We start from the raw sequence: 16,340 nt of genomic DNA on the forward strand, positions 1-16,340 counted from the left end.
AAATTTTTAAAATTGATTATGAGAAAAGCATATGAGATAAGGTAAAAAATCATAGTAGGAATATTTTAAATTAAACACATTAAAACTTCCAAATTAAAATAGCAATAATTATTAAAATTTTCTTTATTATTATTTTTTAATGTTTACTTATTTTTGAGAAAGAGACAGAGCATGAGCAGGGGAAGGGCAGAGAGAGACACACACAGAATCCGAAGCAGGCTCCAGACTCTGAGCTGTCAGCACAGAGCTTGATGTGGGACTCCAACCCATGAACCGTGAGATCATGACCTGAGCCAAAGTTGGATGCTTAACTGACTTAACCACCCAGGTGCTCTATTACAATTTTCTTTTAAAAAATATTACCACTTTGATTTGCAAAACAGAAACTTGCCTCCTTTTCTTCTGTACCAAGATGTTAATGTCAGATATTATATTTGGAATTCCCATGTTGAGTATGGAGTTTAGTATGGATTAGTTTTAACAGAGGTGTGGCCAAGAGAAATGGTTAGAGAATAAGGAGTGAGGTTATTTAGTTTAAGTCAGTATCTTAAAGGAAAAGAGTTACTTTCTTTCCAGACACAGATTTAGTCTTTGTACAGTGGGTTTAAGTTTTGGGGTAAGCACCTTGCCCTAACTTAGGCACGTAGGCTCATAAAGAGAAGCTGAAGCATACTCTTCATCTATTTCTCCCAACTTGTTCAAGTCACTGGGAGCTCTCCAGCTCCTGATGGCAGCTGCTGTCTCTGTAATATGCTTTATTTAAGCCTTTTACCACAAAACAGATAATTCCTAGTGAATCTAACAATGAACAATCATAAATTTGTCTCTATAAAACTTTGCAACATTGGATATACATTTCATAAGTCTGACATTAACACTAACATATACTAATTATGGTCCACTTATATTATATTTAGGACTTTTTTCAAAAAACCCAAGTAAACCATTTTCTGATTTGCTTGTAATGGGAAACAGCCAAAAATTTCTTCATTCACATAAAAATTCTCATTGAAATCATGAAAAATACACATAATTCTACAGTAATTTTTATATCTGTGCTCTCATAAGCTACAAAAGAAAATGCCACAAGAAATACAACTTTCCACATAATATGCTCTGTATATGGCCTCAGTCATTTATTCAACACAGACAAAAATACTTCTAGTTCAACATATAATTCTTCTGCAATAGACATTTTTATAAATTTGGCATCTATAAAATATTTTGGGGGGTACCTGTGTGGCTCAGTTGACTAAGCGGCCAACTTCAGCTCAGGTTGTGATTTCATGGTTTGTGGGTTTGAGCCCCATGTCACGCTCTGTGATTACAGCTCAGAGCGTGGAACCTGCTTTGGATTCTTTGTCTCCGTCTCTCTCTGACCCTCCCCTGCTCACACTCTTTGTGTGTCTCTCTCTCAAAAATAAATAAACATTAAAAACAAAATTTTAAAAATATTTTGGTACCTGGGAATGTCTGTTGCTCAATACATAATTGCATTTCCCAGCAGCAACACTCAGTGTATGCATTCAAACAGAAAAGTTGTTGAACTTTCAGTTTATGTTTTAAGGTTAAGATTTCCACTGTACATCTTTTTTATATATCAGTTATAGTTCTTTATACCAAATTGCATGATGAATATCTGAAGTTTTATTTCTTCAACAAAGGCATAGTTTGTATGTATAGTAAAGGTGTAGAAATATTCATTTCCTTTTTTTTTACTTTTTGAGAGTGGGAGAGCTAGTGGGGGGGCAAAGAGAGGGAGGGAAGGCGGGAGAGAGAGAGAGACAGAGAGACAGAGAGAGAGAGACAGAGAATCTTAAGCAGTCTCCATCTCCATGGTCAGCATGGAGCCTGATGCAGGGCTCAATCTCACCACTGTGAGATCATGACCTCAGCTAAAATCAAGAGTTGGACGCTTAATCAACTGAACCACCCAGGCACCCCAAAATATTCCTCATTTCTATAAGGAAATGCAAACACACCTATATGTTTTGAAACCAGTCCTCTCAGTATTTTTTTCCTTATGTTTTGATAGCTACAGGTATAAGAACTATGTCACTTTCCTTTTCATTCTACTAGGAGTTCTTAATTCTATATGTAAAAGTGCAAGTGAGTTGATGAATGGCAACTAACATTGGACTCTTTTTTCAGGAAGAGGGTAGAAAATGATGGAGATTTGGGTGAATGGCAAGAATATGTCCAATTGCAAGTGCAACCACTACTCAGCTGATTGTGGCCACATGAGAATTTGTGACCAATGTCATATCTTCTGATTTCATAAAATAATAAGCAAATCTTGGGTTTTATGTGACATCTCTTGAATTTCAAATCTTTGCAAATAACTTTAAAAGTTATGGGGTGCCTGGGCAGCTCAGTCGGTTAGGCATCCGACTTCAGCTCAGGTCATGATCTCACACTCCGTGAGTTCAAGTCCCTCCTTGTGCTCCGTGCTCACAGATCAGAGCCCATAGCCTTCTTCAGATTCTGTGTCTCCCCCTCTTTCTGCTCCTCCTCTGCTCACACTCTGTCTCTGTCTCTCTCTCCCTCAAAAATAAATAAACATTAACATTTTTTAAAAAAGTTATAACCACTATATATGGATCAAACAAATGACATATGCAAGCTACCAATTTTCAACATCTCGTCTAGAGATCTTCTCCTATAGATGGCTATGGTCTTCTGTGATTCAGCCTTGGAAACAAAGCATCTTCTTCTGCCTATGGGTATCTAGGGTTCCCAACTGGTGTTGTAGATCTTTATTGTCACCAAGAAGAAAGGGAAATCGTCTCCTAAGAATTCTTCTCATTTCCTAACTTAAAAATTATTCTAAGACTATTAAGTGAAGACTATCACAAGGCCCTATCCTCTCATTTTTATCAGTGCTTTCTATCTTTAGTATATATGCTTGGAGTTTCCCTACTCCTAAGCAGAGAATCACCTGTATATTTATTCTTATCTTTGCTTTTCAGGTGGTTGTAATTCTCTATGTTTGTAGGACAATAAAACCAATGTTCTGCCCAATATACCCAAGAGTTTGACAATGTAAAGACTAGACTAGGTCTGTTTAGGGAAAGGGTAGGGGATAGAAGATATTTTCCACCCCTAAGAAAGAAAAGGAATTTTTTGGTAGATCTCTTAACTTAAGCTGAGTACTTTGAGCAGGCAATCCTGAATACTAGCCCTAAAAATCCTAGCATGTCCTAGTACAGATGTGACAATAAAACATGCTGCTATCAGTACCTTAGAAATGGCACTGGGCCCAGAATGGCAACCTGCTTTAAACAAAGTGTAGTAGTTTCATTTCTTTGACAATAATATATGAGAACAGAGGGACTTATAGGGAAAAACTGTCCCTCCATTATTATGGAGGTCAAAGCAGGAAAGGCATGAACTAATAAAGGAAGAGAAGGAAGAAGGAGAAATAAATTAAAAAAAATAAATTGAAAGCTACTTGATTGTTCACAGTCTAACCCTGTAAAGGCACCCATGGTGGTGAGGGGGGTGGAGTGAGGGTGGAGTCATTGCTTCTGCTCAGAGTGAACTATTAGAGAAGGATTCATAAAGTAGATAATGCTTAGAAGATAAGCCCACCTTTAAAAGGTGAAAGGACATTCATATCAAAAGAACAGCCTGGCAAAGGCAAAAAGCACACAAGAGCATCAATGTTAAGGAAATCAATAGTACCCCTCAATTTAGATGCTAGAGAGAAGCTGAGGTAATATTGCCCTAATTGCCCACACTAAGAAATGAGGGCTTTAGTTGTGGATATGCTTCAAGTAGAGAAAGAACATAGCAAAATGTATGCTTTTGAAAGAATGCCCTTGCTGCAGTATGGATGACTGAATGGAAATTAGTGAAACTAAAGCTAAAACATCAGTTAAAAGGCCTTCACAAATTCTGGTGTGAGTGACCCTTAGGGCATAACAGATGGTAATTAAGTTTAATTGAGTGAGATAGAGAGGATATTTCAGAGGTAGAACAGATAGATTATAACTGATAGCTTTTCATGAAGGTTAAGAAAGGAAAGGAGGACATTTAAGGAAGGATTCTACATGACTTTAAGATTGTAGCTTTTACAAGTTGTAGATAATGATGAAATTCATAGAACAAAACCTGTTGAGGAATAGAACTCTTCTCCGTTAGGTTTTTTATTTCTTCTCTTCTTCCATGTCCCTTGGCCTCCTTTAGCCTCTCAACTTCCCTCCCATACCTTTCTTCTCTACCCTTTTTTCTCAGTTGCAATCATTCTATTTTCATGGAGTAGCAGGGGTAGAATGTGTGTGTTGGAGGTGAATACTGCAGAAAGAATATCTACCAGAGGATTAGAAATTTTGCATCCCCAGAATGGTCCCCTTAACATATATTGGACAGACTATGATGACACAAGCATTTCATTGTCTCCTTCTGTTACTTGAGCCTCGGTATGTATTAGACCCCAGGAAAATGGGAAATAAAAACAATCCTGCCACAATGGCACCAATGAGAAAGCATTCCCTTTGAACTCATCTTGTCAGATGACTTGCTTGCTTGACTAAGTCAGTCAACAAATATTAAGACATTATATTTGACAGTAAAGGCACAGAGGTGGGGAAGTGTTTCATTAGATACAGTGATCAGAGAAGACCTCTTTGAACGAGTGGTTTTTAACTTGAAACCTAAGAAATGAGAAAGCCAGAACTTGATGGGGAATATTTTAGAACAAGAAAACAGCAAGTACAAAGGCTTCTAAGTAGGAAAGATTTGAACTGTTATATGAGCTAGCAGGCCAACGTAAAGGGGAGAGCAATATGAGATGAAGTTGAAGAAGTATGTAACAACCAGAATACAGAATCTAATAAACCAAGAATGGGAACACAAAAGGTTTTAGAGAAAAACTAATCAGTCCGTTTGGGCATATTGAGTAAAATTACAAGGATTCTGATGAACATAACAACTATAGCCTAAGACTGGTATATATGAAACCAAATAAAAACAGACATTGTGTAGGTTTATAACTAAAACAAATACTTAAATTCTCAGGACTTTAAATTATCTGAAGTGATAGGACAGCTTATAGCTACTACTTACTGGCCAAATTTTAGATTTCTAACATGAGGTTTATGTGTTTCTGCATCTATCATGGTGATCATGTGGTTTTTGTCCTCTATTATACCAATACGCAGTATTACATGGAATTTTGGATATTAAGCCAACTTTATATTTTTAGGATTGTAAACATAGTGTACAATCCATTTATAAGTTGCTTGATTCAGTTTGCTAGTATTTTGTTGAAGATTTTTCTCTCTATACTCATAATATTTTTCTGTGGTTTTTCTTGTGATCCTTTTTTTTTGATCAGAGTAATAACGACCTGATTGAAGGAGTTAAGAAACGTTACCTCCTTTTCTATATTTTGCAACACTTTGTGAAGACTTAGTATTAATTCCTCTTTAAATATTTGGTATTTAGCCCTGGTTTTTTAGTTTAGTTAGTTTTGTCTTTTTGTTTTGCAGAGGGTGTGGGGACTTATTACATTACTAATTTAATGTCTTTGTTATGAGTTCAAAAACCATTTCTATTTCTTCTTTAGTCAGTTTCAGTAATTTGTATATTTCTAGGAATTTCTCCATTTCATCTAGGTTTTCTAATTTGTTGGCATACAGTTGCTNTTTTAGTAATTTAATTCTTCTTCTTTTTTTGGCTTGGTCAGTCTAGCTAAAAGTTTACCAGTTTTGTTGATCTTCTCAAAGAACCAACTTTTAGATTCTTTGATTCTTTTTAATGTTTCTCTATTCTCTATTTCATTTAATTGNATTAATTAATTATTGATTTATTCTTTTTATTCATTTTTTCTTTCATTTTAATATAAGCTTTGTAGTTATACATTTCCCACTGAACAATGCTTTAAGCTGATGCGTTCCTTAAATTTTGGTATAAGATACATCATTTTCATTTATTTCAACTATTTTCTTTTTTTTAAATGTCTATTTTTGAGAAGCAGTGAGAGACAGAGCACAAGGATGGGAGGGGAAGAGAGAGAGGGAAACACAGAATCCAAAGAAGGCTCCAGGCTCTGAGCTGTCAGCACAGAACCCAACGCGGGGCTCAAACCCACAGACCGTGAAATCATGACCTGAGCCGAAGTCGGACGTTCAACCGACTGAGCCACCTAGGTGCCCCTATTTCAACTATTTCCTAACTTCCCTTGTGATATTTTCTTTGACCCATTCTTTATTTAGGAGTGCACTGTTTATTTAGGAGTGCATATGTCAGCACATTTGTGAATTTCTCAAATTCTCTGGTTTTTCATTTCTAATTTGATTCAATTGAACACACTTTGTATGATTTTAATAGTTTCAAACTTACTGAATATTGTTTTATGGTCTAATATGGTCTAACATATGTTCTACCCCAGATAAATGTTCCATGTGCTCTTGAGAGTAATATGTATTTTGATGTTGTTTGACACAGTATAATAGTTTGTTAGATCTGTTTGGTTTATAATTTTGTTCAAGACCTTTACTTCTATGTTGTTTTCTCTAATGATCTGTTGAAAGTGGAGTTGTGAAATCTTTAGTTATTACCATTGGCTATTTTTCTCCTTTCAAATTTTTTCAGTTTTGTTTCATGTATTTTGGGGTTCTGTGGTTAAATACATGTATATTTACAATCATTATATCTTTCTGATGGATTGGCCCTTCTATTATTACAAAATCTTCAAGGCTTCTACAGAATGTAGAAGAAATGGATAGGAATAGCGCTTCCTGATTTTACTGAGAATAAGCACTTCTCTTGAATAATACTTCTAAGATTGCTGTGAACCTTTGGTGAGAGTTTGGGGAAACTTTATTTTGAAAAATTTTTACAATGTTCTCATTGGTTTTATGGGAGAGAATTTCAGAAGGCCTTACTCTACTATTCCAGAATTGTTCCTCATTAGAGATAATTTTTCCCATTGTATTTTTTTCATTATTTAAATTCCAGTATAGTTAACATAGAATGTTACATTAGTTTCAGGTGCACAATATAGTGATTCAGTAATTCCATACATCACCCGGTGCTCATCACAAGTGCACTCCTTAATCCCCATCCCCTATTTCACCCACTCCCCTCCCTTACCTCTTCCCTGGTAACCACCACTTTGTTCTCATTAGAGATTATTTTAAGGCTAATTTTCACTGCCCACTTAAGAATTTAAGAACTTAAATTACTCTTTCCTTCTTGATGCACTCTCTTTGGCTTCCAGGACAGTATGTTCCCTTAAGTTTCCTCATACTTTACCTGTCTTCTCCTCCATATTTACCATGTTATTCCCTTCTCTGTAGCCTTTAAATGTTATACTGACTGAAGAGACAGTCCTTGATACTCCTGTCTACATATGGTCATTTCCTTAGTGATATCCTCCAGCCTTTGGCTTTAAATGCCATCTGTATGAATGATACCTAAATTAAATCTGCAGTCATCTTTTCTGGACATCAGACTTACATTCCATATAATTGGCACCCAGAAGTACTATTTGTGTCCCTGTTCAAGGACAGCCTGTACCATGAGTAACCACTATCCTGGCTATTGTTTCCATGTGGGAATTCCTTCCTGACATTTATTGGAAAATTTATATATTTCTCTGGATATCAAATACTGATAAAAAATAATTGAAAATGAGCAAAATGGAAAAGTATTATAATTCTTATGTAAGAATTAAAGCTTAACAATGGACATACAGATATCACTGATTTGAAGGACTCTACTAAAGTCAAGTTAAAAGCAAGAGCAGAAAATTCTGGCACATTGAGTTAAAGATTTTGAAATTTCCATGTGTCAGTACAGGAGTATATGTTAATCTTATCAGTTGATTTTGATTAGTGTGTGTGTGTGTGTGTGTGTGTGTGTGTGTGTGTGGCCCTGTATGCTGGTAATGGTTAGTCTTTCTGACAAATTATACTTTTTTTTTTTTGAGGATCAAATGAGAATATATTTTTTAAAGCTTGAGAATAGTAAACTCAAAAGCTACTGGGTAGCATTGTAATTTACTGTTAGGATTGAAGTAATAATATCAAACATTGTGGTCACAGATTAATCAATTTAGGTAATTACTGTAGGACTAATTATTCTTCACAAAAACAGATAATTCCATATTCACACTGCATTCAGAGGTCTGCAATATGACTTCTAACATGTTCTAGACATCTTTGTCAACATCCCCAAAATTCTTTTTTTTAATAATTCTATATTATATGCATAGTATAAAATATACAAACTCTATTATTTCAAGAATAAGTTTGAGATGCAAAGTAAACCTTTAAATTGGTAATTTTGACATTTGATTCTGTGTAGTGCCATTTATCTTGTTAAGAAATAAAGAAAATCTTATTATTCAAATACTCTATAATAAGATTTTCTGGTATTTTCCAGTTTTTGAGTATCTTTTATACACTACTGGTATTTGCTACTACTTCTAAACTTACTATCTCTTACTTATTAGAAGAAAATTTGTATATTCATAGTAAACACTAAGGAACATAAAGAAGATTGGAAATATTTTATGAATAACATTTAATGTATAATATTTTTAGAAATTCCAACTCTNTTTTATACATTTGGATATATTATCAAGAGCAATGATAGATAAAATATTAAGGACTTCTAACACCACAGATGAATTCTGTCTGGTTTTGTATATGATATAAATGAAATCATGCACTATAATACATTTATGTGTTGGGCTTTTGCTCAGCATTAAATCTATAACTTCATCCATGTTGTTGAGTATATTTGTCACTGTTGTACAGGAGTTTATTGTGTGAATATATCATAGATTTTGTATCTGTTCTAAGGGATGTTAGGGTAGTTTTCAGTTTGGGGCAACTAAAATTAGCTCTGCTATGAACATACATTATATGCCTTTTAGTAGACATAAATACTGATTTATGTTTAGAAATATACTCAGGACTGGAAATGTTAGGTTATATGACGTGTTCATGCTGAGTACTAGTAGAAACCAGCAAACAATTCTGAGTTCTCTATTCTATTCCATTGGTCTATGTGTCTGTTTTTGTGCCAATAACATACTGTCTGGATAATGACAGCTTTGTAGTAGAGGCTAAAGTCTGGGATGGTGATACCTCCCGTTTTGGTTTTCTTCTTCAATATTACTTAGGCTATACAGGGTCTTTTGTGGTTCCATACAAATTTTAGGATAGTGTGTTCTAGTTTTGAGAAGAATGCTGGTGCAATTTTGATTGGGATTGCATTGAATGTGTACATTGCTTTGGGTAGTAATGACATTTTAACTATATTTATTCTTCTGATCCATGAACATGGAATGTTTTTTCATATCTTTGTGTCTTCTTCAATTTCCTTCATAAGTTTTCTATGGTTTTCATCATACAGATCTCTTATATCCNTTGTCTAAAATGAGTTTATTGTAGACAGCAAATATATGGATTTTGTTTTTTTTATCCATTCTGCTACCCTATGTCTTTTGATTGGGGCATTTAGTTCCTTTACATTCAGTGTTTGTATTGAAAAATATGGGTTTAGAGTCATTATGTCCTTTGTGGGATTCATGCTTGCGGTGTGTCTCTAGCATCTTGCATTCCTTGCAACATTTCCCTCAGAGTGTCCCCCTCAGGATTACTTGTAAGGCTGGTTTAGTGGTGACAAGTTCTTTCAATTTTTGTTTATTGGAAAGACTTTTATCACTCCTTCTATTCTGAACGACAGGCTTGCTGTATAGAGGATTCTTGGCTGCATATTTTTTCTGCTCATCACATTGAATATCTCCTGCCATTCCTTTTTGGCCTGACAAGTTTCATTAGATAGGTCTGTCACCACTCTGATAGGTTTCCCTTTGTATGTTAGGACCCTTTTCTCCCTAGCTGCTTTCAAAATTCTCTCTTTGTACTTATATTTTGCCATTTTCACTATGATATGTTGTGCAGAAGATCAATTCAAATTATGTCTGAGGGGAGTTCTCTGTGCCTCTTGAATTTCAACGTCTACTTACCTCCCCAGGCTGGTTGGGGAAGTTCTCTGCTATGATTTGTTCCAGGACTCCTTCAGCACCTATCCCTCTCTCTTCCTTTTCCCTCTTTCTTTCTTTTCTGGGATTCCTAGGATACGGATATTGTTCCGTTTTATTGTATCGCTGAGCTCTCTAACTCTTCTTTCATGTTCCTGCATCAGTTTATCTCTATTTTTCTCAGTTTCTTCTTTTTCTATAATAGTGACTTCTAAATCCCTTATTCTCCTTTCTGCCTCTTCAATCCGTGCATTGGACGCCTCCAGTTTATTATGTATCTCATTTGTCGTAGTTTTTAATTCATCATAACTNGCGCTCCAGTCCCTTCTTGAACCAAGTGCTGCAACTCACTTTTTTGCGTGTGTAAACTCCCTGTGCCGGGGGCACAGCCAAGGCGGGCCGTGCTCTATATCCCAGGCTCTATATCCTCGTTTCCGGATCTCACTCTGCACACCCCATTGAAACTGTCAGAGACACAAACTCGCAGGCGATCCCCTCAGGGCAGTCCCAAGCCTCTTGCCTTCCCCCTGAGGACTGAGCCAGAAGCTGCTGCTCCAGTCTCCTCCAGGTCAGGTTGGCGAGTGAGGAGTGGTTTCATCCAGGGGTAGCCTGGGATGAGTGAGTCCCGCCCAGGGTCAGCTGGAGAGCAGGAAACTGGGTCCCTCTGTGTCCTGTCGCTGGAAACATGAACTTGCGGGCAAATCTCCCAGTTTTAAACCCTTCGCCCTTCCCTCTAGGGATCCAGCCTAGCCAGAAGCACAAAGGCGGGGCGCCGTGCGTCCCCTCCAGGTTGAGCAGGCACGCTAGGAGCAGTTCCCCTGGGGGTCTCTTGGGACGAGTGTGTCCCGCCTCGGGTCAGCTGGAGAGCAGGAAACCAGGTCCCTCTGTGTCCTGAGCGGAGGTTTCACTGTTCCCCAGCAACAGTGACAGTGTCTTGAGCAGTTTTGGCCACTCTCTTTCCCCTCTACACTCCCTACAGAGGGAATCGGCCCCATCCCTCTGTGTCTCTGGTCCTGGACCGATTTTATCTTTCCCAGTTCGCACTCACGCTAGAAGGTTTTCTCAGCGGACTCTGTCTCCTTTTCCTCCAAAAACTCCTGGATTCTGTAAGGGTTCCTATGGCTTCAGGCCTTCTCCCTGCGAGATACGGGGGCGAGTGCAATATACGGAGTTTCCTACTTCTCTGCCATCTTCCCCCCTCTCCCCTATGGAGGTTTCTGACTACTACTTAATAATTATGGATTTGAGTCATTAGTCATGTATATTCAATGCAAATATTTTCTCCCACCCTGTGGCATTTTCACCACTGTCTTTTGATAGAGACCGTGTACTAATTTTTAATACATCCTAATTGGTCCTCTTTTACCTTTGTTATTAGTGCTATTTTATGTCCTATTTAAGTAATCTCTACTTCTTCCAAGGTCATAAAGATATTCTCTCATGTTTTCTTCTAAAAAATTTATTGTTTTACCTTTCACCTTTTCACATTATATCTACAATCCATCTGAAATTTATTTTTGTGCATGATGAGAAATAAAAGTCAAGATTTCTTTCTCTCTCTCTTTCCTTCCCTCCCTATCAGCCTCTCTTACCCTCTCCCTCTCTGCTTTTGGACTTTCTGTTATGTCCCATTAGTCTATTTGTCTATCATTCCAATAATAATACCTATAGATTTAAAATATACATGTAGCTTTAAAACTTTGAAATAAGTCTTGATATATGGTATTAGATTTGATTAGATTGTAAGTTCTCTAGCTTTTTTCTTCTTCAAGATTGCCTTAGCTATTTTTTATACTTTTGTACTTTTATCTAAATTTTACAATCAGTGTTTTCTTCACATTTATCCTTCTTAGTGTTTACCAACTTCTTGAATCTTTAGACTGATAACTTTAAAAATGTTTGACCTGTATTTAATTATTGCTTTTGCTCTTTTCTCTCCATTTTTCTTCTGCAAAATTACACATCACAATGTATTTTACTGTGTCCCACATTTCTTACTTTTTTCTGTATTTTTGTGTCCCTGTGTTTCAGTTTTGCTATTTTCTGTTTACCCATTTTTAAGTTCTCTAATCCTGTCTTCTGCTTGTTAAATCTTCCCATTGAATTCTGAAGTTTGCATGTGTACTTTCCCATAGGTAATTTCTAATGTGTTCTTCTTTATAGATTCCAATTTTCTGTTGAAATTCTGTTTTATCTCTTTTAACTCTTATATTCATCTTTTTTCCTTTTCCTTGGACATATTAACCATAGTTGTTAAGATTCCTTGTCTACAAACTCTGATATGGCAGTCACCTGTGGATCTATTCCATATTCTACCCCCTACCTTTTGTTTTGTTTTGTTTTAAAATCTTGGTTTTAGGTCATATAGTCCTGTCTATTGGTATGTTTATTGATTTTTTTATTGAATTCCAGACATTGTATAATAAAACTGTATAGTTTTCAGATGATGTTGGCTTCCACTAGAGGGGCTTCATTTTTCCCTTTGCTAAGCAGATAGTTTGGGAGAAATATTACCTTAATCCCATAAGGGACTGAGTTGGGTTATAGTTTTGGTTAAACTTGATATGTCCCTGCTGTTCCCTTGTAAACAGGGCATTGCTTCTCTAGGGTTTTAAACTGATAGCCTAGCATGCCTTCTTTTTTATGGCATTGGGAGACTGTAGGAAAGCCAGCTTTACTTTTTAGAGGTTTTCATATTCTTGTTTGTCCTTATGATTTATTCATATTCAAAATTCAGCAACTGTATTGAGAGGGATATCAGCCAAGAGTTTGAGACCGTCTAGATCTCTATTTTTATCACTTTAGTTCTGTGTACCCATTAAAACTATTGCTTTTTTTATCTATCATCTAGCATCAGCCCTATGGCTAGAGTCAAACTTGAATTCTAAGCTGCAATCCATGGCTAGAATTGACAAATATCACAAAGAATGAAGAAGCTGCAGGTTACACATTCATCTATGGGAGGTTCTACCTTTTCTCCAGAATTTTTGTCTTTCAATCTTCATTGCTTCTACAGTTCTATGTTTTCTAAGTGTTCAGGAGCCATTGTTATTTATCATCTGAACTATTGCCACAAACTTTAACTGGATTTCCTTCCTCTATTCTTCCCCACAAACTTTAACTGGATTTCCTTCCTCTATTCTTCCCATACTTATATTTTAACAGAGTATCCACAATTATTAAAACATAAGTTAGATAATATAATCATTTTGTTCAAAATATCCCAATTACTCTTCATTTTCTCTCAGTAAAATTCAATGTCCTTTAATGTCCTACAAGATTATAGATGACCTGCCTTCTTCTTTGATCTCATACTCTCCTAGTGCTTTCCCCTTTACTGTGTCCAGCCATACTGAACACTGATCGTCCTTGAAGAAGTTAGATACTTTTCTGACTCAGGGTCTTATCCCGGGCTGTTCCCTCTACCTAGAGCACAGTTTCCTCTAATATCTGCATTGTTAATGCTTTTACCTTTTTAAAATCTCTGCTCAATTGTCACTTTTTCAAAGAGGACTATGCTTAATACTCTACTTTAAATTTCAGTGGCAACACCTATCTTCCATCTAGACATGACCGNATACAACATACTTCATACTTTACTTTTTATTTTTTTTATTTTAAAAACTTTTAATGTTTATTTATCTTTGAGAGACAGAGACGGACAGAGCATGAGCGGGGAAGGGGCAGAGAGAGAGGGAGANGTTTTAGTCATTGATGTATTCCAAACTCCTACAATAGAGCCTGGCACATAAAAGACAATCTATAAGTGTTTGACAATGATTGAAAAAAATATGTCACATGTAATTATTTGGGTCTTTTCAAATGCTCCTTTTAATTTAAAATACAGAGTTAAATTTAATTTAGACACAATCAACACAGACCTTGATATATTGCTCAGATGACTCCCTATATGAAACTTACTCTGAAATTCTTACAGTTAAACTCACTCAAATTTATTCAATTTTGATTTTTCTAATTTATTTAAAAATGGGCTATGTATTTATTCNAAATAAGAAAATTTCCCGAGTCTCTTTCTATCTACCATTTACTGTAGAGAATTAATAGAATTATATAAGATACAGGTAGAAAAGGCATTCAAAAATATAAACACATTCTCTTTTGGGTATCTTGTCCTTAGGAAGCAGCTATTATACTCCAATTTAGTTAGTTTGTTTGCTTATTTATTTATTATGCATTTGTTTACTCCTTCTCAATTATGTATTTAAATTGCAGTTACTTTATATTCAGTGTAACATTAGTTTCAGGTGTACAATATAATGGTTCATCGCTTATATACATCACTCAGTGCTCATCAAAATATATTAGCTCTGTCTTGCTCTATTTTCTGACAATTTAGGAGACATAAGTTAATTTTTCAATTAAATGACAGGAATGAGTCTGAAAGGGTGAGATAATATTTGCTATCTAGAAAGAAAACTCTATAAAAATTACATCTCCTCCTCCTGATTAGTTAGTACTATTGAACGCCACTCCCCTTCCCCATTCCCATACCAGCCTGGGTTTTAGCTTTAGGAGCTACGAGGGGACAGAATAGGAAATACTCATTTTCCTTCAGAAAAATATCAGGTAAACAGAAGTGAAAAAAATACATACAGCTTCCAAACTTCAGTGGGCAGGCATGTACGTCCATAGGAAAATCTTCCAAATGCATGGGACATTCAGCATGGATTGTCAACCTAACACAAGGAGAACACAAAATTAGATTAAGCTAAAATGAAAGGTATTAAACACAGAGCTGAGTTCTCATTTACCAGCAATAGGGTGCCCCATAAGAATAATGGGATTTCATTTACTTAGGTTCACTGAGATAGAAATCTTTATGAACACAAGTGATGAATTAATAGGACCAGACAGCAACTCAAAGTAGCATTCAGTATTTAGATTTTAAAATCAGATTTGAGGGGTGCCTGGATGGCTCAGTTGGTTAAGCATCTGATTTCAGCTCAGGTCATGATCTCATGGTTCGTGGGTTCAAGCCCCGTGGTGGGCTCTGTACTAACAGCTAGCTCAGAGCCTGGAGCCTATTTCAGATTCTGTGTCTCCCTCTATCTATAACACTCCCCTGCTCACGCTCTCTCTCGCGCTCTCTCGCTCTCACTCTCTTTCTCTCTCTCAGAAATAAAATATTAAAAAATTCTCTAAATAAAATAAAATTTCAGATTTGAATCCCACCTTACCACCTTTAGAAAAAAATTTATAACTTGTCTGCCTTAGCTGAGCTCTCTCAGCCAGCTCTCCCCCTCAAAGAAGCCTTAAAACAACATGTTCTGACTTATTCACTGCTTGATAATAGTTTAATTATTTATTAAATAATTCTCATCAGCNTGAGGATGAGCACTGGGTGTTATATGGAAACCAACTTGACAATAAGCTATTAAGAAAAAGAAATACATAAAACATTTTCAAAAAATTTAAAGACTACACTGGGAAGGAGAGATTAATATCTTTATCTTGATAATGAACAGGTACAAAAGATGGCTCTGCTGGTCATAGCAACTATCTAGCTTTCTTGAAGGAGATGGCTCTTGGAGAACATATACTGCATGCACATGCACACATGTGCTTGTGCACTCATGCATGTGCACACACGCACACACACAACTGGCCAGGAAAAAGAAAATGAAGGTAATGGAGGACATCAAAAACCTCAGAGGTTAAGTCTAAAGACCCCATGCTTTCTTAATAGTAACAACATGTGAAAGAGACTGCATGGATTCCTCAATGAAAATCTGAATGGAGTATGATTTGCAATGGTCACATATTCATTCTCTTTTATTACTCTGCATAAATAATCTATTCTAAGATATCCCCTCTGATTTCTTGCCAACAAACTGGGAAATCTGGAAGAAATGGATAAATTCTTAGAAACTCCCACACTACCAAAACACAAAAAGGAAGAAATAAAATTTTTTAACAGGCCCATATNCTCTCCCTTTCTCCCAAAAACAAATAAAACATAAAAATAAATAAAAATAAAAGAGTCCTAGGCCAGATGGCTTCTCAGGGAAATTCTACCAAATATTTAAAGAAGAATTAATGCCTTTTCTTCTCAAACTTCTAAAAAATAAAAAAGAAAAGGAAGAAAAAAAAAAGAAAAAAAGTAATAGAAGGAAAACTTCCAAACTCATTCTACAAAGCCAGCATTACCAAAACAGGCAAAGACCCCCCTAAAAAGGAAAACTACAGTCCAATGTCCCTGATGTACATGGATGTAGAATTTCTCAGTAAAATACTAGCAAATGAGAATCAATAGTACATTAAAAGAATTATTCACCATGATCAATTGGGTTTATTTCTGGGCTGCTGGGCTGATTTGAAA

At 36.0% G+C, this 16,340-nt stretch overlaps 1 protein-coding gene across 1 annotated transcript in view; it reads right to left on the reverse strand.

Moving 5' to 3' along the window:
* Positions 1 to 16,340, reverse strand: part of LOC144222280 (gamma-aminobutyric acid receptor subunit alpha-3-like) — a 132,709-nt gene that overhangs the window by 69,934 nt on the left and 46,435 nt on the right. The window contains exon 4 of the mRNA XM_077752761.1: positions 14,615 to 14,697. Coding sequence (XP_077608887.1) covers positions 14,615 to 14,697 — 83 coding nt within the window. The remainder of the gene's footprint in view (positions 1 to 14,614; positions 14,698 to 16,340) is intronic.

The sequence above is a fragment of the Crocuta crocuta genome, unplaced genomic scaffold (assembly GCF_008692635.1).
Source record: "Crocuta crocuta isolate KB4526 unplaced genomic scaffold, BGI_CrCroc_1.0 scaffold872, whole genome shotgun sequence".
Classification (NCBI taxonomy): Eukaryota; Metazoa; Chordata; class Mammalia; order Carnivora; family Hyaenidae; genus Crocuta; species Crocuta crocuta.